This window comes from Poromitra crassiceps (assembly GCF_964638095.1).
Source record: "Poromitra crassiceps genome assembly, chromosome: 1".
Classification (NCBI taxonomy): Eukaryota; Metazoa; Chordata; class Actinopteri; order Beryciformes; family Melamphaidae; genus Poromitra; species Poromitra crassiceps.
This window is the reverse complement of record NC_139623.1, coordinates 16,435,367-16,463,101: the sequence shown is the minus strand read 5'-3', so window position 1 is coordinate 16,463,101 and position 27,735 is coordinate 16,435,367. Positions and strand designations below refer to the sequence as shown.

Here is a 27,735-nt window from a genome sequence, read left to right as displayed (position 1 = left end):
GTCCATGTACCATTCACCTGCACCATATTTTTTGTTCTAGGATTTTGCTGAGTTGAAAATTTAAATACCAGTAAAATGTGATATATTTTTGTCCAACTTAATTTCTGCATAAGTGGCACCACACCACATATTTAAATGATGAAGTTCATCGCACAGAATCTAGTGAGGGTGTTGAAATAGCGCTCTATATAAGTGTCTGAGGGGAAGGAGAAGTGTTCAGTGTGCACAGACTGGATGAAGCATACGCACTGGACTTTTTTAGGTTTGAGAATATTTTGAGCAGCTTTCCTCTTTATGTTTTTAATAGCAAAACATTGACATTTTTTTGCAGCTAAATTATAATTGACCTTGTGTGTGTGAAGAAGAGGTTATATAACGTTCTCCATACAACAAAGACTGCAGGGAAATAGAAAGTGAGACAGGCGGGAGAAGGGGCCCAGAGTCATGGAGATGCAGCAGATTCCCGAGGAGGGAAGAAGTGAAGAAGGCGAGGGGGCAAGTGAACGGATGCATGAGCCAAATGTTGAAGGTACGAGACATTTTGTGTCGTCAAAGTGATGTAGAATTACTGCAAATAATCATGCATTTGCCACTCATGGCCAGAGGTGGAAAGAGTACTGACAAATCCTACTCAAGTAACTAAGTATTGTTACTTTCGTGAAAATGTACTCAAATACAAGTACTAGTCAGGGAAATTACTCAAGCAAGAGTAAAAAAGTAGCCTATTTCAAAGTAAAGTACTCGAGTAAAAGTACATTTGCATTGGTTAAAGGTTAGATTTTCTGTTCAAACCCAACCCGGTCCGTGGGTCGGGCCGGAATTTCCCATCTATTCCTCGGACCCAGGCCGGGCTTGTGGTCAGATTTACAGTAAGAGCCTTTCTTTTTCTTTTTTTATAATTAGGGTAATGTTTGGTGTTATAATCAGAATGTTATGTACATTGTAACCTTAGAACCTTATCAATTCACGAGATTGAACAGACAACACGGATATAGTTTAGATAAACAGCCAAATTACTAAGACAATTTCAATATTATATACCGGTATATATATATATATACACACACACACACACACACACACACATTATAAAAATACTTATACTTATAAAAATACAAATCCTAAAAAAAAAGCTACTCGAGTACATGTACTTGAGTACTTTTACTTGAGTACTTTCCACCTCTGCTTATGGCAGTAGTTTGTTGCCAAGAGCAAATCCTTTCATTTGGGTTTTATTAGTTTTATTTGCCCACACTAAAATTAGATATATTTTATCTTGTGTATTTAATTTTGTTGGCAATGCATTGAATGTTTGGAAACGGCAAATGGTTTACTTCTCTGTTTGTCTGTCTGTCTGTCTGTCTGTCTGTCTGTCTGTCTGTCTGTCTGCCTGCCTGTCTGCCTGCCTGTCTGTCTGGCCTTGGAAAAAGCAGAGTCAGCCATCTACTCCAACCTGGAAAGAGCAACTGAGGACATCTATGTAGATGCTCTGCATACTATACAAAGACCAGGTACACTTCTAGTTGACCGCTTGTACAGGATAATTTACAGCTAAAATGTCGCATGTTAAGACTGTGTGTCTGTAGGCTAATGCACAGCTGATACGTCCCATGGCATTAAGACAGCATGTTTCTTCTAAATCTACGCTGTTCGGCATGGAAATAATTAAAACAAAATAAAAATATTGTTTCTTCTGTGCTGAATGATTTACAGTAAGTGCTTCTAAAAAAGAACAAAAGGGAAAGAGGAAAGGAGAAGCAAAGACGTGACAATGTGTGTGTCAAATAAACAGAGATGGGAAAAGTACTGACATTCTGTACTTGAGTAGAAGTACAGTTACTTGTGTAAAAAACTACTCTGGTAAAAGTAGAAGTACTGATTAAATTATTTTACTCAAGTAAAATTAAAAAAGTACAGGCTCTGAAATGTACCCAACGAGTAAAAGTAAAAGTATTTTTACCGTATCTTTCTGAATGACTGAACCTCACATCATAGAATATAATTTGAGGATAAAAGATCCCCTACAAATGTTTTACACATCTTAAAACTCTACTTTAAATAGTGTGCTATGGTTTTTCCACACAAAAAACCCCCCATTAAAATCATATCTAGTCCACCCTCATTAATATTTCCATGATATATGAATGTGCAAATAGTTGGACAAGTTTAACTGCTGGATACAAGTGTCCCTTACAAAGTGCTGTATCAGATATGGTAATGGTATATACATGTATATACAATATGTGATGTAGTTTATATATATTCTACACATCTGTAATGATATGTAGGTATTTCTGATGTATGCAATACCTTGAAAGGTACAGTATGTATGTATGTAATATCCAAAACTGTACCGTTTGTACAGAATGTATTTTTTACACAGAATGTAAATTTAGTATGTGATTGAAACTATGCAAATTGTTTGATGTCTTGAAACTATGCAAGTTGTTTGACCCCAGGAAGAATAGCTGCAGCTCTGCTGTAGCTAATGGGGATCTTAAATAAAGACAAAAACAATACTCGAGACTGATATGATACTGATACCTAATGGATAAGGAACTGAATGTCCACAGGTTGATCACATTCACAAATTCAAGGTTTATTAGACAGAACTGTCTCTGGTGTTAGAAGAACACCACCAAATTATTATTATTTTTTTTTCTAAGTGTTGACACCATATTAGCTGAATGTTGACAGTGCACAAACTGAATGTATGTGTTAGAACAACTCCATACGCTTGGAAACGCCAGATTATTGGCAACTCTGGAAGCAGCTCGAGGTGGGAGGAGTGAAGAGGAGCAGGGCACTTTTCCTGTTAAACTTTCCTCAGCTTTCAGCGCCCAGAGCGCTGCGCTAAAAAACACCACCAGCTTTTAAACGCGATGAAATGCTTCTTGAAAGAGATGCGCGCTAAGCGCGTATTTATAGAGAATGATTTGCAAAAAGACGAGCGCTAATAAGTGCTGGCTGTCTGCACGGCCCCTAATGTCTGCGTGTGTCTCCCCTCAGAGAAAATCCGTGTTTCTCTTCTTTGTCCACGCCCCGGAGGAGTGTCAAGTCATACTATTGGCGGAGCTGGAATGAGCTTTTATCCGCAGCGCTGGGAAACTCGTCTATTACTGCTCCGTTCTCCCGTTTCTACTCGTTTTTAAATTACATTCTCGTGCATTTAAACAAAAGTAACGAACCTGTTTTGAAAATGTACACAAGTAAAAGTACAGATACTTGTGTTAAAATGTAACGAGTAAAAGTAAAAAGTCGTCAGAAAATTAAATACTCAAGTAAAGTACAGATACTCGAAAAATCTACTTAAGTACAGTAACGAAGTATTTGTACTTCGTTACTTCCCATCTCTGCAAATAAACCATTTTAAAACTACAAATCTATGGCAATTTCTGGGATTCATAACCTATGTACATTACAGTGAGACAAATAAAACTGTGAACTACTGTTATTGCAGCATTGTGGGGCTTTGATTTTGAAAAGAACTTCCTACCAACATCCAAACAATGCACTGCACTTTTCTTTACTTTTAGCTAGATTGGATTCAAATTAGCCTGACATGGTTTGACACTTTCTAATCAAGTACGGTCCATTTGGTAGTTTGTATTTGTCCAAAAATGTCTAAGAAAAAAAGGATATTGTTTGTCAAACATTATGTTTGATATAAAATCTTCTTCTATCATAATAGATTAATCCTCATCACACACAATTTTGGGCCAAATCTCCCTCCTCTTAAGTACATGCACCAGGGTGGAACATGCTCCAAATAGGGTTGAAAGGTCCAAACTATGGCACTGGAGCACACAGTGTATAATAAATACTTTTATTGTCACACTAACGTTTCAACATCAAGTGCGTCTTGATCAGAGTCATGGTGGAAAGGTTGTTAGATGATGTACTGTTAGAATATTGAGACTAGAAATAACCGCCTTGCAGTTGTATGCCTCCGCCAACAAGTCAAGTTGCAGTCTACATCCATGTCTGTTCAGACTCATACAAGCACAAATACCTTGAAGCCCACGGTGTGGCCATTCAGGCTCATGGCACTTTAGGCAATGTTTGGGGGTACTTCAACAACACAGCTAATCGTTTTCAAGATGTAAAATGGTCCTGCTACCCGTAATCCTACGCTCCCCACCACCCACATACCCCTAGCCACTCCCCTACCCAACCCTCATACCCCGACTCTCTGCGACCTTCCTAACCCTAGCTACGGCCCCTTTCCACTAGCCCCCACCCCACCCAGGGGGATGTGGGTGGTGGTACCCACCCCTCAAGCCTTGACTTTCTATGACCTTCCTATTCCTAGCTATGGTCCCTTTTGCCTAGCCCCGCCCCTTCCTTGATGGAAAGGACCGAGGTGAGGTCACAGTGCCATTGAACTTTGACCTTTGCCCACCAAAATCTAATCAGTTCATCCTAGAGTCCAAGTGGGTGTTGTTTTTTTATATATATATATATATATATATTTTTTTTTTTCACTTTATTTAGATAGGACAGTAGGCAGACAGGAAAGGCTGGGAGAGAGAGAGGGGATGACACTTGGCAAAGGACCTCGGGTTGGACTCGAACCTGTGTCGGCTGCGCAAAGGACAGAGCGTCCATCACACGCGTGCTACCAGGTGGATGTAGTCTGGGCACGCTTTACACCACTTTGGGCCATGTAAATCAAGGAAACAGGAAACAATACCGGAAACAAGTGCGCCAAAAAAATCGTCTTTGTTGCCGTTAGCTTGACGTGGCGAGGTTACGTTAGCTAGAGCCTGATAAAAATAACAACAACACAAGTTGTATAGTAGCGTTAGCACATTTCTCCAGTAGTCACTGCCGAGGAAGGTTTCTGGAGAGCCAAAGACAATGCAGTACTTGCCATGTGAAATCTTATGATCAATGTCCATGTCTTTCCCAGCACACGCATGCCTTTGGATTTCAACTGTTGTACTTGATCCTCCATTATCGATAACAGCGGACAGACAACTATAACTATTCCATCAACTGGCCATTTGTTTGAAAAGTTCTTCCCAAGCAGTTGGCACACCGTCGGCCAGGTTTGGAATACTAAGCTTTTCCCAAAGCTAGTTGGTTGACACGCGAGAATGTCTCTTTCCTCGATTAATTGCAAAGCTTCTGTATTGGCTTAAAATAGGCTATGTGATATTGTGAATCCGCAATGTTTCTAAATGTTTCTTCAAAAACTTAGTTCGGTACGTCCATCTTTTGTTTTGTTGTTTGCCGTTTTATTTTCTTATTGTTTCCGCTGCTTGTTTCCTGTCGAGGGCGGGCTCTAGGCCGGAAACAGGCCGAATGACAAAATCCCTTGTAAACGCAGGCCTGGCTCTTTTTCGCCGAGAAGAGCCTGGTGACGCGAGGTTAAGTGGATGTTTGAGCCAAATTTGACGAAATTCCCTCAAGGCGTTTGTGAGATATCGCGTTAATGAGCATGGAACGGGGGTCATGAGGTCACAGTGACCTTGAACTTTGACCTTTGGCCACCAAAATCGAATCAGTCCAAGTGAATGTTTGAGCTATTTGAATAAATTCCATCAAAGCATTCCTGAGGTCTTGGAATTTCATTACATCTGGCACAAATGTCCACTTGGACTCAAGGATGAACTGATTACAATTTGGTGGTCAAAAGTCAAGGCCACTGTGACCTTACAAAAGATGTTTTGGCCATAACTCAAGAATCTATGCTCTAATTGTGACAAAATTCTACACACCTCTGAGTGGTTCATGATGTCTTATTGGATAAAATTATGAAGTGATGACATTTTATATCCAAAAGTTCAAAGGTCATCTTCACTGTGACATTGTAAGGTTTTGCTTACTGCTGTAGCATCTTGGGTCTTGGTTTTGCAGACACCAAAATACTTAAAGTCGAGCTGAACCCAAGAATGACTTTTCTTTTCTTTTAGTTCAAATACCTGGGTATGCAGTGCACCTATTTAATAATGTATGCAAAACAAATCACAACAATCTAATTTCTTTAGTTTTTCACACTTTTTCACATCAAAAGTTCGTTTTTCAAGATTTAATTGATAACAATTTACAGTTTGCTGACATCACCCAGTACTATCAAATTTCTACCCCATTTCAACCAATCATATCACGACATGCAGCTGTCAATCAAATCTTAATTTCTGGATAATTTTCTCTTCCAAATGAAGTCGAAAATGGCGCCTAGTGCCTGTCATCTGGCAGAATTCCTATCCCATAAACTAACTACTAACTTCGCCAATTGTTAGAAACATGGATAAAAAACAAAAACTATAATCTCTAAGAATGCAAAGAAATGTAACTGGCTCGTTAAAACGCGCATTCCAGGGATATCGTATCGTTATAGCAGCGATAATGGCGCGCACTAGGGGTCGCACTTTGGAGATTCCAGGCCGACGTGCTGCACTCTCCGATCGGCAACACGAAGGCAGCTGGCTGCCTGCGGGTCGCTGAGCTCCACTCAGCCACTCAGCCTCCCGTCAAAAGGCTCTTCCCGAGGGGAGCGCCACAACACACTGAATCGCACTCGATTTGGAGGCGGAACACGCCAGGATTGGCCAAAGCCCAATCCATTCCCCAGAATTGTCAAATAAAATCATCGACATGATACTATGACCCGCCTCTCAACCTGTCATCTTAGACAAACTATGTTTTCAGTCTGAAACGGACTCATTATGCACGTGACGAACAGGTTCAGTTCGACTTTAAGTTGACCTAATAATCACATTAATAATTATTATATTGATTTGGACTCAAAGATACTTGTACGAGTCCACCCTCTTCACTTCCTCGTCACTGGATGACAACCATTGACTGGTAGTCCACCACAAACTCATTGGTTTTGCTGATTTTGAGCTTCAGATGATTGTTGTTGTACCATGTGACAAAGTGTCTATCAGTCCTCTACTCCTCTGTAAAAATAGTCTCTAAGTGGACAGGTGTTTCTCACTGGAAATTATTCACTGGAGTCTATTTAACATACTGTTTTACAATGTGGAATACAGACTGCTGCATATCCTCGCCCTCAAATGTGTTTAACATAGCACTGTCCTGAAATCACCTCGAAGGACAGTCCTATCTGATGTTTTGGAATAAAGTGGACTGTTTTCAAGGCCTGTTTGAATCTCACACGTCTTTAAAGATAGTGACAGAGAGACAGATGTTGGGGATTGAAGGACAAACCAGTACTGTGTGCGATGAATAATTTAGACATGAAAGAATGCACGTTACTATAGTGACATGCCAGAGGGCGTCTCAAACTGCAGTCTGGCACTCCTGCAGTCAGTGGTGAGCCAGCTAGCTACACAGGAAGACGCACCGGGACAGGCTAAAGGCTTCTTAACCAATCCCTGGAAAGATTTCCACATGTACATCAAATTTTGTCGCAGCTACGATGCGGATGCAAAGCCATCGGATGAGGATGAAAAGAAATTATCACTTGACTCGAAGTTATCGGTTGAATTGGAGGGACTGGAAGGTAGGCCAGTTAAAAGCCTTCATGCTGTTCTGTGTTGTTATTAGAGTAATGCGATCCCAACAGGCTGATATCTGATGTCTTCCACAGACAAGCAGATGCAGGGAAATGTGCGTGTGTATCGTGCCCTGTGTGTGTTCCTCAGCATAATCTGCCTGGTCCTGCTGCTGCTGGTCATTATCCTGGGTGTGAAACGTGAGTATCCATGGGCATAGATCTAAACTTAATGCTGGATTATGTTTTTAAAATCAAAGCTGATCAAGAAATGAATGTAGGTCTTACTGGCAGTACACAAAGGAATACAGAGAAAAACACAATGTAGCCTATAGGGATTGCAGTGAGGGGTTCATGATTTTTCATCAGATTGTCTTGCCGTGCTTCGGATTTAGCTGTATTTCATAACAACAGACATTGATATGGTTATACAAATAGGGGCTATTGCACTACAGAGATCCTTAAACATGATGCTGTTCTCTTACAACTGCACCTACTCCTCTCATTTGTAGTCCAGACTGGAGGACCCACAGTCCCTCCAACATGCAGCTTCGAGGAGTGCCAGACTTACCTCCCCAAGACTCAACCTCAACGTGAGTGTGGTGCGCTTTGTGAGTCTGTGTGTGTGTTATCCAGGCAAAATGTGTTCCTGGATACACCTATTGTAGCGGGAACTACCACAGAAGTGGTTTTGAGTTGGGTGTTTGTCTGTCTGTTTGTCGGTCAAGTTTATTTGTATAGCCCTAATTCACAAGCATGTGTCAGAGGGCTTCATAGAGAATATGTCTAGCTAAATCTAGCTGACACAACAATAACAATTACAGTAATAATAATAATAATATGGTTGAACAATCTTATGATAGAGAGAGACAGAGGGAAGGGGAGAAAAGGGGAGACAAAGTGGGGGAGGAGAGAGCAGGGAAAGTGAGGAGGTGAAGAGGTAGAGAGGTAGGAAGAGAGCAGGGGAAGGGGTGAGGAGGGGGAGAGGGAGAGAGGTAGGAAGAGAGCAGGTGAAGGGGGAGGAGGGGGAGAGGGAGAGAGGTAGGAAGAGAGCAGGTGAAGGGGGAGGAGGGGGAGAGGGAGAGAGGTAGGAAGAGAGCAGGTGAAGGGGGGAGGAGGGGGAGAGGGAGAGAGGTAGGAAGAGAGCAGGTGAAGGGGGAGGAGGGGGAGAGGGAGAGAGGTAGGAAGAGAGCAGGGGAAGGGGGAGGAGGGGGAGAGGGAGAGAGGTAGGAAGAGAGCAGGTGAAGGGGGAGGAGGGGGAGAGGGAGAGAGGTAGGAAGAGAGCAGGTGAAGGGGGAGGAGGGGGAGAGGGAGAGAGGTAGGAAGAGAGCAGGGGAAGGGGGAGGAGGGGGAGAGGGAGAGAGGTAGGAAGAGAGCAGGGGAAGGGGAGAAGAGGGGAGAGAGCAAAACAGACCAAACAGACAGGATATAGGGCTGGGTGATACAGTCATGAGTAGTCACAGGGGACAGTAACATTTAGCAATCAAGTGATGTTTACCAGGCGATATGAGCCACTGAATAGACAGCAAACAATGAATCTGACATGTATCGCCCAGCCCTAGGGCATACAGCAGCTACTCAATCCGCCTGGCCATTACCAAATGAAGGCCCAGTTTGAAAATGGGTGTGATCCGAGCAAGGGTTCGAATCGCCCCCACATTACGCCCCTGGTCCACATTTGTTTTAAGTCACTCAAATGTAATAATAATAATAAATCATCCAAGATTTCTTTCATGTTGTCAGCCCCACTCTTTTCTGTTTTGGATAAACCCAAACCTTATTTACCAGTAAAACATATTTATTTTACAATTATTAACTGTAACTAGCATGATGAAATATTGCAAATGTTTTATTGCACATTTTGATCAATACTATTTTATCCAGTCATGCAATTCAGTCCATGTCTGGAGAGTGACCCTAGTTGTTTTCTCTGCTGTGAGCTTGTTGCTGTGCTGGCTGCCTCTCTCCTGTAGGCGGCGGCTGCCAGCGGTGTGCTGATGGATGGCTGGAATTCGACTGCTCCTGTTTCTACCTGTCCAGACACAGGCTGAGCTGGGAGGGGAGCCAGAGGAACTGTTCAGCTAGAGGAGGATATCTGGCTGTCATCACCGACCAGAAAGTTCAGGTGGCCCAACCCCCCCCCCCCCATATTTCAGACAATTTCAATGTGTCGCTCAGATCAAATCAGCCAATGACGTACAAGAAAACTTGGGGGTGGCAACAAGGGTGGCCAATCAGATTTTAGCCAATGCCACCCGGGCCTTTGGTTAGCTCTATTTTAGTTGTCTAAAAGGAAAAGGAATGTTGCTCTTTCTTCTAGAACTTTCTGTCCAAACGCGGGGAGATGAAGTACTGGATCGGGCTGAGATACAGAGGAAGTCAGTGGACCTGGGTCAACAACTCTCTGCTGGCGGAGAGGTGAAGACAATAGAGGACTTATTCTCTTCTCTCTGTACTAAAAATAGCGACCACAATATCATGTGACTGTATTTGGGCTATAATGTTCTCTCTTGTTAACAGTTACTGGAAAGAAGAGCACTCAAAGGGGGGTGATTGTGGGATACTGAGTGGTGGAGACCCACCAGAGAAGAGCTGGACCAAAGCATCCTGCAACACCCTCACCTACTACATCTGCCAGCTGCAGCCATGACAGCATCTGCCAGCTGCAACCATGACAGCATCGGCCTGTCTGAGCGCGGTATGGAGCGTACCAATTTACTGTTGCCTAACATCACTTCCTCAACAATAACTCAGATCATAATTCTTTCCACTATACATTCCTATCAGTAGAATGCACTGTATCCAGCCGACAATGTTAATGAAGCTTACTAGACCATTTCATTGTTTTATATACTATAATGGAGAGCCATTGATTAGGCCTTTGCCTGGGTCCAGAGTCAGACCTTTTAATCCACCCACTCCACTAAATTGAGTTTTGGCTTGTTTGTAAATGGAGTATAACAAGTTGACAATTCAGTCTAATATCAGGGTACCTAAATGTTAGAGTTTGCACTAAAGACACGGAGCAAAGGTTTTTGTCATTGTTGCTCGTTTGTCTTGCTATCTGAGTGCTTTTCAATCATGTTGTATTATTATGATTACATATGGGTGATTCCATATATTACTGTACTATTTTATACGTATACTTTTTTTTTTATATAAATGAAAGATCATTTCATTTTTATGTTTCAGGATAATTTTATTCTTGTATAAAAGTGTTCAAGCACCTACACATATAACTTTATTCTATATTGGCATATTTTACTGCTACATTTTTTTAAATATTGCTAGAAAAATAATACACTTTTTTCAGTAGCATAATACTGCATAAAGAATTGCACCATTGACTATATAAAGAGATTTCCAGCAGAGGGATGTCTTCTTCTTGTGTGTGCTTCAGTGCAGCTCATCACCACAGTAGAAGTTCAGTGCTGTAAAGTGACAGGTATGAAGCGTCTCATTCTAGACATATCTGATGTCCGGGTCCTCCTCTGGGTCTGCCTGCTCTATGTCCAAACCTAAAGCGCTGTGACGGATCATCTGCCAGCCTGTCAGCGACTTCCTGTTGAGGTGAAGCCCTCCTCTGTGTTTGGGTCTGAGCATCGGCAATCCTGGGACTCCCCCCTTTAGAGTGTCAGTCTTCTCAAATGCCTCCTTTTCTTTCTCATTGTCGTCATCTCTGGAGAAGGCCTGGATGTAGCGCCGCATCTTTTGCGCCATCGAGTCGTTTCTGTCCTCAACCCTGCAAAGATGATATAGTAAACCAGTCGCAACTGTTAGTGTTGTAATGGACTTCTCTGCTGTACCCCACTTATCCCCCAACCTGTCTCATCTACTCCTACTTCAGTTAGAGATTTTGTACATTTCCCACAATGCATTTTTACAACTCCTACAGAATGCGCCTGAACTTGCATTCAGTATGGAGATCAAGGAATAGCGATAAGTTAACAATAGCAAGGGAGTCCGTTTTCCAGTTGAGAAAAACTCTTACACCCTTTACTCCAAACACAATGTCTTGTGGTTGCATTGCATTCTGGTCTACTGAGAAATCCGTCTCTCTCCCACTTGTAGAGTGAATTGTGTGACGGTTGGATATTTGTGTGCAATTGTGGCTTAGAAAGGAGCCCTGCTTTCTATTCTGAGGAACTGACACCAAAATCATGATGTTTGCGCTTAATATGTAATTGCACTGAAAATAAGTCATCATGTCATCATGTTGTCTTGTCTTTAGCCAGTTGGGAATAAGAACAATACACCACCACACAACAAAATGTACCCATAAAAGCACAGTAATTAACCAATACCAATCACTGTTACCCCCCACACAGTGTTTTAGGGTGGATCTTTTCTTTAAAACGCCAGTCTCTGTTCCTCCTGGCACTGTAGCCCTGTCTTACCTGAGATACCAGCGCTCCTTCAGGCCGTAGGTGAGCCCACACACCCCCAGCCGAGGCCACAGGCAGCGGGGCAGCCTCCTCTCCAGCATCAGGGTTGTGGCCACCACCTGTACAACATACAGCATGCAGCTCTAACCATGACACCACAATGCACAGGAGGCAAGGTGTTTGTGTGCATTCATATTGATGATGCTGTCCTGTTACCTGAGTGGTCCAGAGCTCGTCTCTCTCCTGGGCCACCCTCCAGTGTGTGTCGCTCATCATGGCTATCAGGAGATTGAGCAGCAGGATGTAGGAGACAACGGAGAAGGCGCAGTGCAGCACGTGAATGATGGGGGGCGTAGCGATGGTGTGGTCCACAGGCAAGTCTATGAGGCCGACGCTGAGCTCAAACTGGGAGAAGAGGGTGATGGGGAAGGAGCGATACGAAGGCATTGACTCTGGGTCCTGGGTCATGTACACCATCCAGAGGGCTGAGAGAGGAAGAGAAAGACAAGGTGGAGGTGTCAGTACTAATCCAAAATCTGCCTTGTTAAATGCACATTTTAAATATTTCATTTATAGGTTATGTCAGGGCTAAAGATTTGTTTGTACATGTTTACCAGAATATACTCACAGGTGGAAAAACCAATGAGCACAATGAAACTCAGCCACATGAACTTAGTCAGGTCTCCAAATATAATCTAGGAGGAAATGAGACACAGGGCATCTCAGTCTGAGAGCAGGAATAGGTGAACCACAGAACAAGTGAATACATCCGCTTCAAAAACATATGTGCACAGGTGTGTTGGTATGGAACAAACTATTTCTATGCAACTTGTGAGCTATACCGTTGAACTGTTTATACCGTTACCGCATAGATACCACACACCTAAGTCCAACCCCCCTACCTTCTGTATCATGATGACGTATGGACCAAGCATTTGAAAGCCTCTGGCGAAGAACATGACATTGCTCCAGCCCAGTACCAGACACAACGCCATCAACACAGCCTCTCCCTCCAGCCCACTGGCTCGGAAGACACACAGCAGCACCACCAAGCACGCGTAGCTGATACTAGTCAAAACAACAACGACAACAGAAAAAGATTGTCAGGTACCTGCCATGCATTAGATGGTATTTCCAACTAGTTTGATTGAGTTGACTTTTCACTTGGGTCAGGGGTTCAGTGTGTTTCAACTTACAGGATGACATGGAAAGGGCCTCCCAGGGCTGTCTGGCCAAAGTAGCGCCTTGCCCCTACTCTCAGGATATCAGGGATCTGTGGGATTAGCAGACAGATTAGACCAGGTTCTCAAAGTGCGGTTTTCACTATAATTCCATTCATAATTATCACAATGACAGAATGTAGGACTATTTTGGTCATGGGTTTCATACACTTTCTGTAATAAAACATCTAAAATGATGAAGGATGAATTTCCCCATGGGGATAAATAAAGGATAAAAGATAACTTAAAAGGTGGTCTAATTTGTGTCAGTTTAAGGGTTCTTGACATGAAAAGTTTGAGAACCACTGGATTAGATGCATTATTATTATTACCTCTCTATTTATATTTGTCTAAAAAAACAAAATTCAATCATTTAAGCTCAAGCCTTTAGATCAAAATGGCTTTATAATAAACAAAATGAAAAACCTGGTCCATTCATTCAGGTGTGTCCAAACATTTGACTGGTAGTGTACAGTACATTGTACTCCATGGAAGTAGAGCTAACTGACCTCTAGCAGCAGGATGACCAAGGCACCCAGCACACTGATGATCTCTCCCGCCAGCCGCAGTTTGTCCTCATATGTTACATAACTCTCCTGGGGCACGGGTAGAGAACAATAGTTTGGATTAATTCATATTGATAGCCTATTATTAGACTTTGTGCCATGCATGAACAGGTGCCCAAACTGACATATGTGAATGAATAAGGTCCAACTGTGGGCTAAAGTTACTGTCCTTTTTGTATTTTCTTTGTAGCATTATTTTAGTTATTTATGAAACTAGGTTTTGATTTACTGTCACTTCTACCATAAGGACAGGATATCTCTTTACAGGTTTACGGGTTCTCTGTCCCTCCACAACAATAATTCTAGATGCAAATTACTTTTATATATATATATATATATATATATATATATATATATATATATATATATATATATATATATATATATATATATATATATATATATATATATATATATATATATATACATTATAGAGAGAGAGAGAGAGAGAGAGAGAGAGAGAGAGAGAGAGAGAGAGAGAGAGAGAGAGTAGAGCACAAACCCACATCTAGCGTTTTCTGGACTCGGATGGTTTTGTCCATGTCTGACTCTGTGTAGTTCTCTGGAGCGTCCTTCAGAGGGCGATACATACAACACAGTGTGAAGGTCACAATGTACAGCAGATACAGCAGCAGCAGCAGCCTGTAGACAATAAAGAGGAAAAACACAATTACAACAAAACTAAAATTGTGTCGAGTGGGTGGATATTTCAGAGAGGGTGTATGTGTGTGAGCTTACCTGAAGTAGTGTTTTCCATAGAGGTTCCACTTCAGACTGACCAGCTGCCTCACAGGCGTCACCTCTAGTATCCTCCTTGCCTGGGGAAGAGTCCATTGTTATGACTCCTCAGACTCACATTGAACATATTCCACTTGCAGCAAAATAGCTATACCTATGTGATTGATATATAGGTATGGGTATATTGTATATGGGAACCTGTACCTCTCTCTGGTGGCTGCCCACGATGAGCTCCAGCACTGACAGGTTGTCAGCCCAGGAGTCAATCTCTGTCAGGTCATAAAGGTGAGAGGTCAAAGGGCCCAGACTCCACTGGACCACGCGCCTTTTGTTAACCAGGTGCTGAAACGCCTGAGAGAGAGGCAGAGAGAATGGACAATAAAAAGACAGCGAAAGTGAGAAATAATAATGTTAGTGATTCAGTGATTCAAAAGAGACGATAGGATTAGTAGAGATATTCTGTTACACTTTTTCATAAATGATCCTGTTATGTTTTGACGCTGTGTACATCTGTGATCCTGTACGCGTGCCTCCCTCACCACAGTGTTGCCCTCCTTGGCAGCCAGTTTAAAAGGCGTAAGGCCACGGCAGTTGGGCACCATGTCCAGCGGCACTGACTGGTCCAGCTCTGCATCGCGTGCCAAAATCAGGTCAATGGCCTGGCATGCGATCGTCTTGTTGGGCTGCAGAACCAGAATGTGGAGCACCGTGTTACCTATAGGGAGAAGATGAGGGAATACAGTATAAGGGGGAAATGGTTGGAAAGGAAAGTAGAAAACAGAGAGACATTATTCTTCAAATATCTGACTGATATGGGTCAATCTATATGGGAAAAGAAGGAAGGGAGAGGCTACATTTCGTACCGCGATAATCCTGAACCCTGGTGCTCGCTCCTGCATCGATCACCATGGAGATGATGTCCTCATTCCCAGCACATGCTGCAAAAGACAGGATGTGCTCACCTGTCGACCAAATGTACATTTCAACAATATGTCCTTCACTTGTCGCACGCACGCACGCACGCGCACGCACGCACGCACACGCACGCACGCACGCACGCACGCACGCACGCACGCACGCACACGCACACACACACACACACACACACACACACACACACACTTTACTTTACCATAGTATATCAGTCCTCCTATCCTCTTCCTGAAGTAGAGGCCAGTGACTCTGGGCGTTGCTGTGTCACCTCCACGGCTGATCAGATGATGCACCAGGTTGATGTTCTGATTGACCACAGCGATGTGGAGAGGAGTAACACCTGAGAGACAGTAGATACAAACACTGTCAGTCATTATGAATGACTTTTGATGTTTGTTTTGTATTTACCCTTATCAAACACTCCATTACTCAAACACCCTAAAACACCCTAACCCTAACATAATGAACCTGAGTGTCTTTGAGCACAATGTGTTTGTGTGTATTAACCTTGGAACAGTTCAGACGTCATGGGTTCGTTGATGAGTTCGGGAGCTCCATCCATCAAAGCCACAGCAGCATCCAGGTTATCATTCATCACGGCTACATGTAGCGCCGTCTCCCCCAAAGCACCTGGATTACAACAAGTATTACAACTGACTCTGCACTTGCACTCAAAGAACAATGCAGCAGTGCTTCAATTGAAAATGTGCAGTTGACCACCCTCAGTCTGCCTTACCTCTCTCGAAGATATTAGTGGAGGCACAGCTCAGCAGTTTCTTGATGCAACCCACACTGTTCTTTTTAGCAGCGAAGAAGAGAGGAATGTCATTTGTCCTATAAGTGAGGGAAGAAAAACAGAGATCATGAATGGATATACTGTAAACAAGTTGGGGTAAACTACTATTTGAAACACCACTCATGGGCAGTGAAGTGGTTGAAGAATTCAGTGGCTATAGTGGCATCTGAGCTAATGTTTTCTTACTGTTTGGTGTGGAGCAGAAATGTTTCGTCCAACACCTCATTCCATCCTTTTCTGTTCTGGAGACGAAACCTCAACTGGCTCCACCAGTGGTTGAGCTCGCTGGGAGCAGATCTGGCCATGGCAGACACCTGATTAGTGACTGAAAGGGACAAAGAAAGACATGAAGAAGAGAAGAAGCAGAGGGATCACATGAAGCTGAAACTAACCGTAGTGTCTATAGCCAAATGGTTCTCAAAGTGGGGTCCGGGGACCTGAGCGGATTCCAGGGTGTCCCCAGCAAAAAGGAGGATAATTTATTTTCACTATTATTCCATCCATGAGTAACACAATGACAGAATGTATGACTATTTTGATCATGTATTTCTTTGTCTAATAAAACATCTAAAAACAAACATAGGGCTCTATCTTCCCAAAAGCGCAAATTTAGCGTTTGCGCTCGTTTAACGCCGTGCGCAATGCAAATTGGGGGCGGACACAAGCGCATGCCTGTGATAATTGTAGTAGGCCTACTGGGCATTGGCTGCCACAAGCCAAAGCAAGTGTTTCAGCGCTAAAATGTGGTGATAGATGGCATTACCCTATCGTCAGCAGCGCGCAATTACTTTGCACTAAGAGCTTTGAAAATGACCTCTTACGCGCAAATACCTCGTGCTCTCGGAGCGCACCCGTAATCTCCGTGCAGCGCAGCGCAGTGCAAAGTAGAATTCCTTTTGGAGATGTCATTACGCACAGCCTAGACATCTAATTATGCTGCTAAAATTGGGTATTAGCAGATAATTCAGTGAGGCAACCAACTCACTCAGAAACTTTTATCACATCGCAAAGACGGAAATTAATTGAGAAAACTTGTTGGACAATGGACATAGGCTATTTACCTCCATAACCCGAAGGGTCGTTGGCACCACAGACGATCTGTCAATAAGCTCCCTCTGTGCTCACACGAGTGAGTACACTCTTTTTTTCTTCTTCTTTTTTTTACCTTTATTTATACAGGGGGAGTCTCACTGAGAGCAATGCTCTCTTTTTCAGGAGTGCCCTGTTCACATTCACACACACATTCATACCTGGAAGCTGACCAGTACAACCACAGTCTGATCTGCTGGCCACTGATCAGCTCCACTGGAGCGGTTGGGAATAAGGGCCTTGCTCAAGGGCACCTCAGTGGTGGTAATGAGGGAGGGGCAAGCGCTGCCTTTTCACTTTCCCCACCCAGATTTATCCTGCCGGTCCCGGGGATTGAACCTTCCGGTCACAAGCTCGCTTCTCTATTACGCATGGAGAGAATTACAGCATATTGCATGTCTCGCGCAAACAGCCATTGCGAGACGGGAATCTGATTGGTTTTGATTGACTAATGCCCAGCCTTGCCCGGCCACGCCTGTGAATAATTCTGGTAGTTAAGACCACCCAAATCCTGTTTGCATTTTGGGGCGCAGATGATTTGATTTTGGCATGGCTCTAATTTGCGCTTGCGACACGTGCCATGAACCTTTCCGCATCCCGGCCGAGAATTGCATCCCCTACATATTTCGGGGCTGTTTTAACTTAGAAATCAGGGAGGTCACGTCTACCAGACAATTATATCACTTTTAAACAGTTACATGTCTGTATAAATCATTACAAGTATGCTCCCGTGAGGTGGGGATGCTTTCTTTTGCTGCTCGGCGGGGGAGCAAAACTCGACAGAACACCTGGTGGACGGCGCAAGGCAGAATGCTATCTTCCGTGCCTTAAGCCACACGCAAACAGGTGCGCAAAGCGCTATTAGGGGATACCGCCTGTCGGAAGATAGAGCCCATAATCAGATGGGGGACCCTGGGACAAAATCTTATTAAATGGGGGTCTGTGGTCTAATTTGTGTTAGTTTAGGGGTTCCTGATGTGAAAAAAGTTTGAGAACCACTTCTATAGCCTACCAGCAGATGGGAAATTCTATTCTATTCTATTCTATTCTATTCTATTCTATTCTATTCTATTCTATAAAATAAACCCAAACTAGGTCTAAAACAAAACAAAACGAAACAAAAAGCAACTAAACAAATACAAATAAATAAAGTTAAACTTAATTAAATTGAATTCAATTAAATGAGATGAAATAAATAAATAAAATAAATAAATAAAATAAAATAAATTTTGTTTGTCCGGCTTACCTTTAAAAAAGCAAATTGATGATCCTCAATTTCCGGTGATATTCAATCATCACACACGATCAAAGGATGGAAGCAACATCTAAAGAAGATCCTTCTGTTCTGTAGAGAAGGAAAATTCCCATGAAATGACCTTTATATATGACAAAGGGACAAGGGAGGAGACACTGAATGAATGGGTGGAGATGGGGGATGAGGCAGGTAGAGGTGTGGTCAGGACTCAGGAGCAGGTATACTTTCACCTCTGGTCAGGGAAAGTTATCCTTTGAGGATAGATCCAATATTAAACCAGGAATTGTTGTATATCAAATTATCTGCTATATTGTGTCACCTGAAAGTGAAACAACACTAGTTGGTCCTAATCCCAATATACCAGTCTGACATCAGCGAGCATGCTCTTCATTCCACTAACTACCACCAACACCTGCATGACCGCTATGAACATTTTGCAACATCATGACAGTCAACACATTGTGGTGGTTGTTCCTAGTGAAGCGTTTAGGAAACCTGTTTGGAATTTGCAAGCACATATATCTGTATACCTGCTTGTAACTGTACACCAAATATTAAAGCAAGGTCCAGTTGTCGACATCGCCTCATTTCTTTTGTTGTACCTATGGATGTAACACTGGATATCTTTCTCAGTGTCAAGCTAGTATTTATTATATCACACTGTTGTTTGATGGGGTAATTATGGCAATCATATGATTTTCCAACATACTGTATCTTGTACACACATACACACGCACGCACGCACACGCGCACACACACACACACACACACACACACACACACACACACACACACACACACACACACACACACACACACGCACACACACTTCAAACTAGTTTAATTCACAATGATTTAACATGTTGAGCACCATCAATGTGTCAACAGGAGTACTCACAAACATGGTAATTGCCACATTACAAAGACCATAATGATCATTCAGAGGTTGGCCACATCATGTCCGATGAGGGCATGTTACTTTCCTCCAGATGATCAAAACAAAGCTAATGCTATATTTCGTTTTGTGAAATTGCCATTTTTCAGTGGAGGAGAATGAGTGAGCCAAGAAGAGACCAACTGAAACAGAATTACACATTTCTTTTGAGCACAAGTGAACCATTTGTAAACTGCTGAATCAGTCAACTTTGACGGCATTTCAAGTTACCATGGGAGTAGTGTAGAGGTATTGTGAAGAACCATATATAGGCCATGACTAAGAGGCAGGTTAGCCGCTGGATAAAGAGGCTTTAGGAGGACTATATAGGAAGCCTGGCTAATGGTCACAGATGTGCCAATCATTTAGCATTGTGGCGATAATAGCTGTTTACCAGAGGCCAAGCACCATCTTTAAGTACTGCGATAAAGACCAGTGGTTTCCATCCTGTTAATGTCTTTATAAAGACACAATAACAGCATAAAAACATGACTTTGTGGTTTGTGTGCTATATTGTTTCTGGACATGCATCCCAACATTTCTGTCACAATAGTGCATGAATTTGAGTAAAGAAGTGGGTACACCACACAAAAGAGACTAATGACATTTCTGTTAGGTCTTTTATTGCGTTGTATTGCAACTATTGCCACTACACTACCGTCTGATAGGCTACAGGTCAGACTGACAGGATTGTGTTGAGGTTGTGTAAGCGACCCTGCTATCAGTCCAGATCTCTTCTGATAGCAGCGGCAGGAGATGTGGGAGAGCAGTGTCTGTTCCCTCAGGACTGCTGATCCCAACAGATCCAAACTCTGATTCCACTCAAACCTGCTGATCGCTGCAACCTGACGACCATCAAGATCATTCTTTCACATTTGAAGGTGATCTCAGCACAGCAAGGTGAATCTATTGTCCTTTATTTCCTATCAGTGAATATTTACCACCACCTGTTGAAGCTAGGAATGCTGTATGACTTTGTCATATTTCCATGAATGGAGGCACACAAATTCACCTCCACAGAGAAGATGAATCAGATGCCTAATCATGATTTGAATATCTATCTGAGGATAGTTTCTAAATCACTTTATGAAGCATTACACTGTGCAGTCTATTCAATATACTCTATTGGATACATTATTGGATTCTTAGTACATATAGTACCATTGTCTTTCCATCTGTTGTGTCTTGGATTAATTATATTTAATTCATTTTAAGACCAATCCAAATCCATCAATAAAAATAGAGATGTGATTTATTTTCCTGATTCCCCCCCATTTCCTCCCAAATTGTATACTTGGTCAATTCCCCCTGCTGCACCGGTCGCTGGGGAGAGCCGTAGACACACACATGCTTCCTCCGATGAGACATGCCAGCCGCTTCTTTTCACCTGACAGCAGGGAGCTTCACCTGCAGGACGTAGCACATGGGAGGATCACGCTATTCCCACCAGTTCCCTTCTGCCCCGAACAGGCGCCCAGACTAGAAATTTGATATAAGACTATAGTAGACTATAGTATTTGATCAATACTAAATAAGTTAGAATATGATTTTTTTTTTTTTTTTTACATTGAGTGGTATTCCCCTCTATAGTAGGTGGGTGAAATATAGTTAAACTGATTAGATGGTTCTGGACAGGTAAAATAAGAGGCAAATGCAATGATTTAAATAAAGTAATATTATTTATTTTACAAATTTGCACAATTATGGAATAGTGGTGAACAAATAAACTAATATTGTGTGTAGCCTGACACACTGGCCCTCAAATCTCTCTCACACACACATGCACACACGCACACAGGCAGACAGGCAGGCAGGCACGCGCACGCGCGCACGCTCACACACACACACACACACACACACACACACACACACACACACACACACACACACACACACACACACACACACACACACACACACACACACAGTCATGTAGAGCATATACCTGATGTACACATAAACATAGCCTCACATACAGCATACACACACTGACACACAGGATACTTACAGATCATTACATCTCCTTCCTTCAAGTGGGAATCAGATCAGTTAATGTCCAGTTAACCCATTTCACACATTCACACATTCACAACGCTCAAACGACTCAGTGACTTTACTCTAGCAATCAAACAAAAAGAGGTGAAGAGTGAAATATACACATAAAGCCGAGTGCTGTGGCTTGTGTTTGTAGTTTGAGGTGAACTCCATAGAAGTACAGTACAAGCCCACGGTGAGCTCTACAGTATGAGAGCCCACGGTGAGCCTGCCCGTCGCTCAGATGCTCTAAAGTGAGAGTGAGTACACAGGGTACTCTCACACCCTGGATATGCCTCAACATCCTCTGTCAAAGAGGACAAAGAAAAAACCTGCCGCACACTTTTTTGAGAGCAAAGCTTGTGCTTAGTTTGTGTTTTCACTGATTTCACTACACCGATTAATTAATTAATTAATATTTAAAACCTAATCGGTTTGTACAACTGATTTTGAACTGGTGGCTGATACAGTTTTGCTAGTACACTGTCTATTTTTCTGAAGAATAATCATAAAATCCTCCAAGGCAATAGGCTACGTACGTATATATATATATAAACGTACATATATATATATATATATATATATATATATATATATATATATATATATATATATATATATATATATATATATATATATATATATATATATATATATACAGTACATACACACACAGTTATATACTGTATATGCCAACAGTTTTCAACATTTGGCTTTGTAAGTAGAGAGGAAGTGATATAACATTACAAATAAGATATTAGAAAAAGGCTTTGATTGTCTTCACGCAATTCTTTGTGAGGAGAAATCTCCATATTAAAAAACAAACACAAAAAACATTTTTCCTGATTTCATTCTACTCAATGAGGGCGGGGATATTGGAAAATGTTTAGGAGGGACAGCAGTGAGGCAAACTGGAGAATGTGGGAGAGAGGAGGTGAGAGGTAGGATTAGAGACGGGTGAAAAGAGAGGAGCAGGCAAACGGCAACAAAGTGAAATCTAGTAAAACCCATCGAGGAATCCTCCTTCTCCTCGGCAACTCCCTGAACTCACTTCAGCCTGGACTGCAGCTCCCATGGTGCATCTCTCTTACTTCTGTTATTTCTCTTGAGTGATTGGTAGCAAAAGTCAGATCACATTTTTTTCTCTTGAGTGATTGGTAGCAAAAGTCAGATCCAATTTTTCACCCTTCCTGGTTATAGTGTCAGGTTCATCAGAAAATACAGTGGCACTCGGTGCTATTCTCGAACGAAGGCTAATCTCCTGTTTCTTTTGGCATGAAACATGTGCTCAGTCCGAATGGATGTTGCTGAAACAAGACACAACAACCAGAGGAATGTGAAAACCTTTGAAGTCCATGGCACAGTGTTTTGGGTGGATTTCACACCTCCACCTGGCCCTGCGTCAGGTGGGTCCTGAGCTGCTGGGCTGCGCTGACGATCTTCCTCTGGTGGCCCAGGAGGTTCACCCCCAGACCCTGGACATCGCTGAAGGACAGAGGTGAGGAGGGGTGTGTGTTTAATGCAACAATTCAACTTTGAGTGTCCTAACTGATATTTTAACCATGTAAATTGATAAAGGCAGAGTATACTCACTCCATGGTGAGCCTGCTGACTCTGTCTAATGTGTCCAGGTGCGCCCGTTCAAACTCATCCTTATATCTGTCCATCCTCAGTGCCGTTAACCAATCACTGACTGTTGCTACTGACGATAAGTCTGTGGGGGTGGGGCTCAGAAGCGGCTGGGAGCAGCTTCTGCAAAGGAACACAACGGGAGCATTACAGACCATAAATATATATTCTACATGAAATACAGCATTGATATGTCAGAGCCATCGTCTCACCGAGCAGCAGGCTCCGCCTTGAGGGAAGCAGGGTGTCTGATCAGCCGGTCCAAGGAGGACAGGAGCGAGTCGAACCCTGGACGGTCCCCTCTCTCAGCCTGCCAGCACTGCAGCATCAGAGAGTGGAGGGCCGGGGGGCAGTTGAGGGGGGCTGGGAGACGGTACTGGTCTCCTACTGCTTTCATCACCTAGAGACAGAGCGAACAAGCGAGAGACAGAGATACAGAGTTGAGATCATATATAAAGATACAGAGATACAGAGTTGAGATCATATATAAAGGGCAACTGGCTGTAAAACCTCTCTACATCAAATGTCACAGACCACTGAGGGCTTGTAAGAGTGGACAGAATGCTGTACTCGGTTCACTGTTTGTCTATTGGATACACAATATGTTAGACTGCGCCCACCCACTGGCATCATTCCCCTCTATACTCACTTCCTGATTGCTCATGTCCCAGTACGGACGCTCTCCGTACGACATCACTTCCCACATGAGTATGCCAAAGCTCCAGACATCACTAGCTGAGCTGAACTTGCGATGCTGAAAGGCCTCTGGTGCTGTCCACCTCACAGGAATCTTACTGCCCTGAAGGAAGAAGACAGAGGATAAGGACAGGAGATGAAGCAGGATTACATAGCAGGTAGGATTTTCAAAATAGTGGTAGGGAACTCCCATTTCCCAGTACGCACCAGCGAGGCAGTGTACGTAGGTATGTTGTGGTCCAGGCCCCTCATGAGTCGCGACAGGCCGAAGTCGGACACTTTACACACCAGGTTGGAGTTGACCAGCACGTTTCTGGCCGCCAGGTCCCGGTGCACAAAGTTTCTCTCAGAAAGGTAACGCATCCCTGCACCAACTCCCCTTACCATCCCCACCAGCTGGAGGATGCTAAACTGGTCCTCGTTCTCCTGGAGGATGAAGAGACGGAGGACAGAGGGAGGGAACAGAGGAACAGGAGAGGCAGAGAATGAATGGCTTTGAACGATATGGAATCCTTAGGCCACAAAGGTGGAAGTAACTAATTACATGTTAGTGTAATTTTACTTTTTTGAGTATTCAGTAACACTTTACAATAAGGGTAGGCTACATTAATTAGGGGTTAACTAACCCTTAATTAAGAGTGAACTAATGTGTCTACAATCATTTACTAATGTGTTCATGTTGACTAAGGTATAGGAGGGATTAGCCGATCAGCATTTTGGTAAACAGCTTCTGGGTGGAAACAGGGGGACGCGCAGAGCGCAGAGTGAAGAGCGGAACGGAAGTCGCTGCCATGACACTCTCAATGATAAAAAATGATATTTTAGAGCCACAATATCATTATAAATATCAACAACTAGCCAACAGATATCAAAGCTGGTGGGCTTTATGGAAAGAGCATGACTTGTGAACCCAGCCTTCAACGTGATGTCACAGACTATGCCTGTAACGTAAGTTTCTTCGTAACTGATACTACATAGAGGTCACATGGAGGCTGGGTTTACCCAGGCTAGTAGGGAATCGGTAACTATTGTTTAAAACTGGGAGCGAAGGATTTCACACTGGAGTGACGTCACAGCCAAGTTGTCGACATTCCATTTAAACAGTTGGGAAACCAGCCAGGGTTAGCTCTAGCCAGGCTAGCCATTGTTAGCAATTAATATGACAACAATGCATTTAGCTGTATTTTGCGCATACAAGCACTGCAGCAGCATGTCCACACAGATAGAGGTTAGAGAGTGCTGTGTGTACAGCTGAGCTGATTTGACACAAAAAAGACAGAAGTGCTAATAAACAGTATTTACTACAATTTTTAACTACTGTTGATGCACAGAGCAGTCATCTTGGATTTTTGAGGTCGGGGCTGCTGAGGCTCGTACGAGTTTGGGAGAGAAAATACGAGTACTGGTGATGTCGCCGTTCGAGCTCATCACCTTTGAACCGTCAGATTCCCATTTCCCAGTTTGAAAGGAATGCCCCATAACAATAGAGCAAACATGGGAGTTGTAGGTGTGGCCTCACCCTGAGGAAAGCGTCGAGAGGCCCGTTCTCCATGAACTCGGTGATGATTCTCTCTGGGGGGCTGCGAGTGACCACACCCTCCAGTTTCAGCACGTTGGGGTGGTCAAACTGACCCATGACCCCCGCTTCACTGAGGAACATCCCCCTCTCTCTGTCGGTCACCCCCCAGCGCAGGGTCTTCACTGCCACCAGCACCTCCCTGCGCCCCAGCGGCCGGTAGCGGCCCCGGGAAACCTCTCCAAACTGGGCTGGAGTGAAGAGGAGGAACAGAGGAAGGATGAACGATTACCCTGTGCTGATAAAATATGACAGAACTGTTTGTCTGTTGTTGTTGTTGTTGTTGTTGTTGTTGTTGTTGTTGTTGTTGTTGTTGTTGTTGTTGTTGTTGTTGTTGTTGTTGTTGTTTGGCCTCGAACTAAAACCTGTTGGTTTTTGTATTTTGTTTGCACCTTACCATGAAATAAGATCCCCGACCAGTAGCATGAAACAACTTAAAATAACTTTAACAATAGTATAGTGATGATGGGTGGGGAACGGGGGTAGATCTGTCAATTTATTTTGGTGCATTTTGAGTTGCGCTTTATATTTGTTGTTTGCACAATAAATAATTGATCACAAAAAAGAAAAAAGACAGACCTTCAAAACTGTTTGACTTTTTTTTTTAATTGCCAGGGAAGAAAATGGGAGTCTTACCTGCACCAATCACCTCCTCAATCTTGAGGTGAATGGGGTCGATCTCACGGGCAAACTCCTTGACCGCCTCACTGGGGTCCTCATAAGTGGATGGGTCCACATAATATTTTACTCCACCTGGAAATAGAAAACGCTATTTGAATCTAGGAAACCTTTGAAGTGTAGCTGATTTATTTCACCCTTTGTGAGCCATTGAATAAGTGAATAGGAGCCTTGAGCTGATGCATAGACAGCATTAAGCCCTTCTACTCTCTCTGTCACACTCTTCCCCTTGACCCTGGGGTTGTGGACATTAGGCTGGGATAGTGTCATGCAGAGCAGAGAGAAACTGCTATACAAAACATGCCAACAACACAGACATGTGCCTGATACAGTATATAAATATTACTCAAATGATGTTAAGTGACCAAAAAAAGTGAAGAGGAATATCGTTTCAAAATAGGGCCTGCACCACTTGTTCTGATAAATACTGAGTGAAGCAATAAAGAGTCGCCCACCCAAAACACTATCAGTTTTGGGTGAAATATTACCTGAAATGATTTCTTCAATATCTCTACAATATTAAGTATACATTCTGGTAAAATGTTTGACATTTTGTCAATCAAGGAATTAAAGTAGTCCTACTTACTATCCATTAAAGGAACACTCCACCAATTTTCAACCAGCTTTGTATCATTACAACATCAGTAGCCACTAGCCAGTTTTGAAGTAATTCATTTAGTTTGACAGTTATTGAGAGTTGATTTGAGTTAAATTGTGGACAAGTGATGTCATTGATGCACAAATGACATCACTGGTCCACACCTGTGTTCCTTTAACAAGTATTGGATTCCCCCCTCTATAAATCATATTTTGTATTTCTGATTTTGGTTTGAAACCTTTAAAATATATTCACCTTGGTTTTTGGTTTAAAAGGTTTAAAATATATTCACCTCGGTTACTGATGTACCTCTGGAGCCTGTCGCTGTAGGGACTGTCTCTCCTCTTACTGCCATGTAAAAACAAATGCAGTGAAGAACAGCAAACACAGGAAATGAGCACACAGTGACAGTTCAGAGAACAGATCAAATGTCCCATTCAACACACCTGCGGAACACAACCACAACCACGATCGCTGCCACGACCAGCAGGAAGGCCGCCCCACCCATCACCGACCCCACCAGCAGAGGCAGCCGCTTGTGGATCTGCGGCGAACGCTCTTCTGTGGAAGAGAAAGTAAGAAATTCATCAGCTATTATACGACGTCATCAGGAACGTCATCAACTACACAAGGTCATCAACTACACAAGGTCATCAACTGTCTAACTATGTGCTACATTCATAGGATTATTACTCAAGATGGATTAGAGCTAATCCAAGATTTATCTGCTGCTCGCACAGACATATTATTGATCTATTGTCTTGTCTACACATGATTTGATTTATGTAATATTAAAGTTGTTGTAAGCGATTTTGGAGGAAGGATTGAGTCGACATGGTTCTCATTCCCAAGTAGTCAAATACTGAAGCTTTAATTCCTCCAATCACCTGCCAGCTGTTTTGTTTACAAGTGTCGTGATAGGTCGAATATGATTGATCTTCCTTTGGTCTGAAGCATTTTTTTTTCCTTTGGAAGATGACAACTTTGCTGGCCAAATTGTAATGGGCTGAAGTACAGACTGTCTCTGGAGCATTCAAAGATTGTGGAAGAGATAGACTGGCTTGAGAGACTAGTGGGTGGTCCAATCCAGAACACCAACCGCATCAGTATTTGACTACTTGGGAATGAGAGCCATGTTGA

The 27,735-nt window shown here is 42.9% G+C and overlaps 3 protein-coding genes across 3 annotated transcripts in view; 1 reads left to right on the top strand and 2 right to left on the bottom strand.

Moving 5' to 3' along the window:
* Nucleotides 1-7,297: 7,297 nt before the first annotated feature.
* Nucleotides 7,298-10,750, top strand: LOC310785257 (rheacalcin-1). The gene is made up of 6 exons (XM_083646267.1): nucleotides 7,298-7,477; nucleotides 7,565-7,669; nucleotides 7,981-8,061; nucleotides 9,442-9,593; nucleotides 9,789-9,886; nucleotides 9,989-10,750. The coding sequence occupies exons 1-6, from the start codon at nucleotides 7,366-7,368 to the stop codon at nucleotides 10,116-10,118; spliced, it is 678 nt and encodes a 225-aa protein (XP_083502393.1). The 5' UTR covers nucleotides 7,298-7,365; the 3' UTR covers nucleotides 10,119-10,750.
* trpv6 (transient receptor potential cation channel, subfamily V, member 6) lies at nucleotides 10,662-22,596 on the bottom strand. Its single transcript, XM_083646255.1, has 18 exons — nucleotides 22,470-22,596; nucleotides 18,442-18,540; nucleotides 16,293-16,431; nucleotides 16,047-16,144; nucleotides 15,818-15,940; nucleotides 15,510-15,650; nucleotides 15,241-15,339; nucleotides 14,917-15,092; nucleotides 14,582-14,728; nucleotides 14,378-14,457; nucleotides 14,146-14,281; nucleotides 13,583-13,669; nucleotides 13,050-13,126; nucleotides 12,756-12,921; nucleotides 12,482-12,548; nucleotides 12,070-12,338; nucleotides 11,866-11,972; nucleotides 10,662-11,210 (listed from the first exon to the last, which is right to left on the bottom strand). The coding sequence occupies exons 3-18, from the start codon at nucleotides 16,409-16,411 to the stop codon at nucleotides 10,931-10,933; spliced, it is 2,172 nt and encodes a 723-aa protein (XP_083502381.1). The 5' UTR covers nucleotides 16,412-16,431; nucleotides 18,442-18,540; nucleotides 22,470-22,596; the 3' UTR covers nucleotides 10,662-10,930.
* Nucleotides 22,597-22,764: 168 nt separating this feature from the next.
* The window catches only part of ephb6 (eph receptor B6), a gene marked incomplete at its 5' end in the record, with an annotated part of 45,127 nt that continues 40,156 nt past the window's right edge, over nucleotides 22,765-27,735 (bottom strand). The window contains 9 exons of the mRNA XM_083635302.1: nucleotides 22,765-22,903; nucleotides 23,012-23,170; nucleotides 23,260-23,447; nucleotides 23,697-23,846; nucleotides 23,951-24,169; nucleotides 25,263-25,510; nucleotides 25,956-26,072; nucleotides 26,888-26,943; nucleotides 27,042-27,156. Of these exons, the coding sequence (XP_083491428.1) occupies nucleotides 22,798-22,903; nucleotides 23,012-23,170; nucleotides 23,260-23,447; nucleotides 23,697-23,846; nucleotides 23,951-24,169; nucleotides 25,263-25,510; nucleotides 25,956-26,072; nucleotides 26,888-26,943; nucleotides 27,042-27,156 (1,358 nt within the window). The 3' untranslated portion in view covers nucleotides 22,765-22,797. The remainder of the gene's footprint in view (nucleotides 22,904-23,011; nucleotides 23,171-23,259; nucleotides 23,448-23,696; nucleotides 23,847-23,950; nucleotides 24,170-25,262; nucleotides 25,511-25,955; nucleotides 26,073-26,887; nucleotides 26,944-27,041; nucleotides 27,157-27,735) is intronic.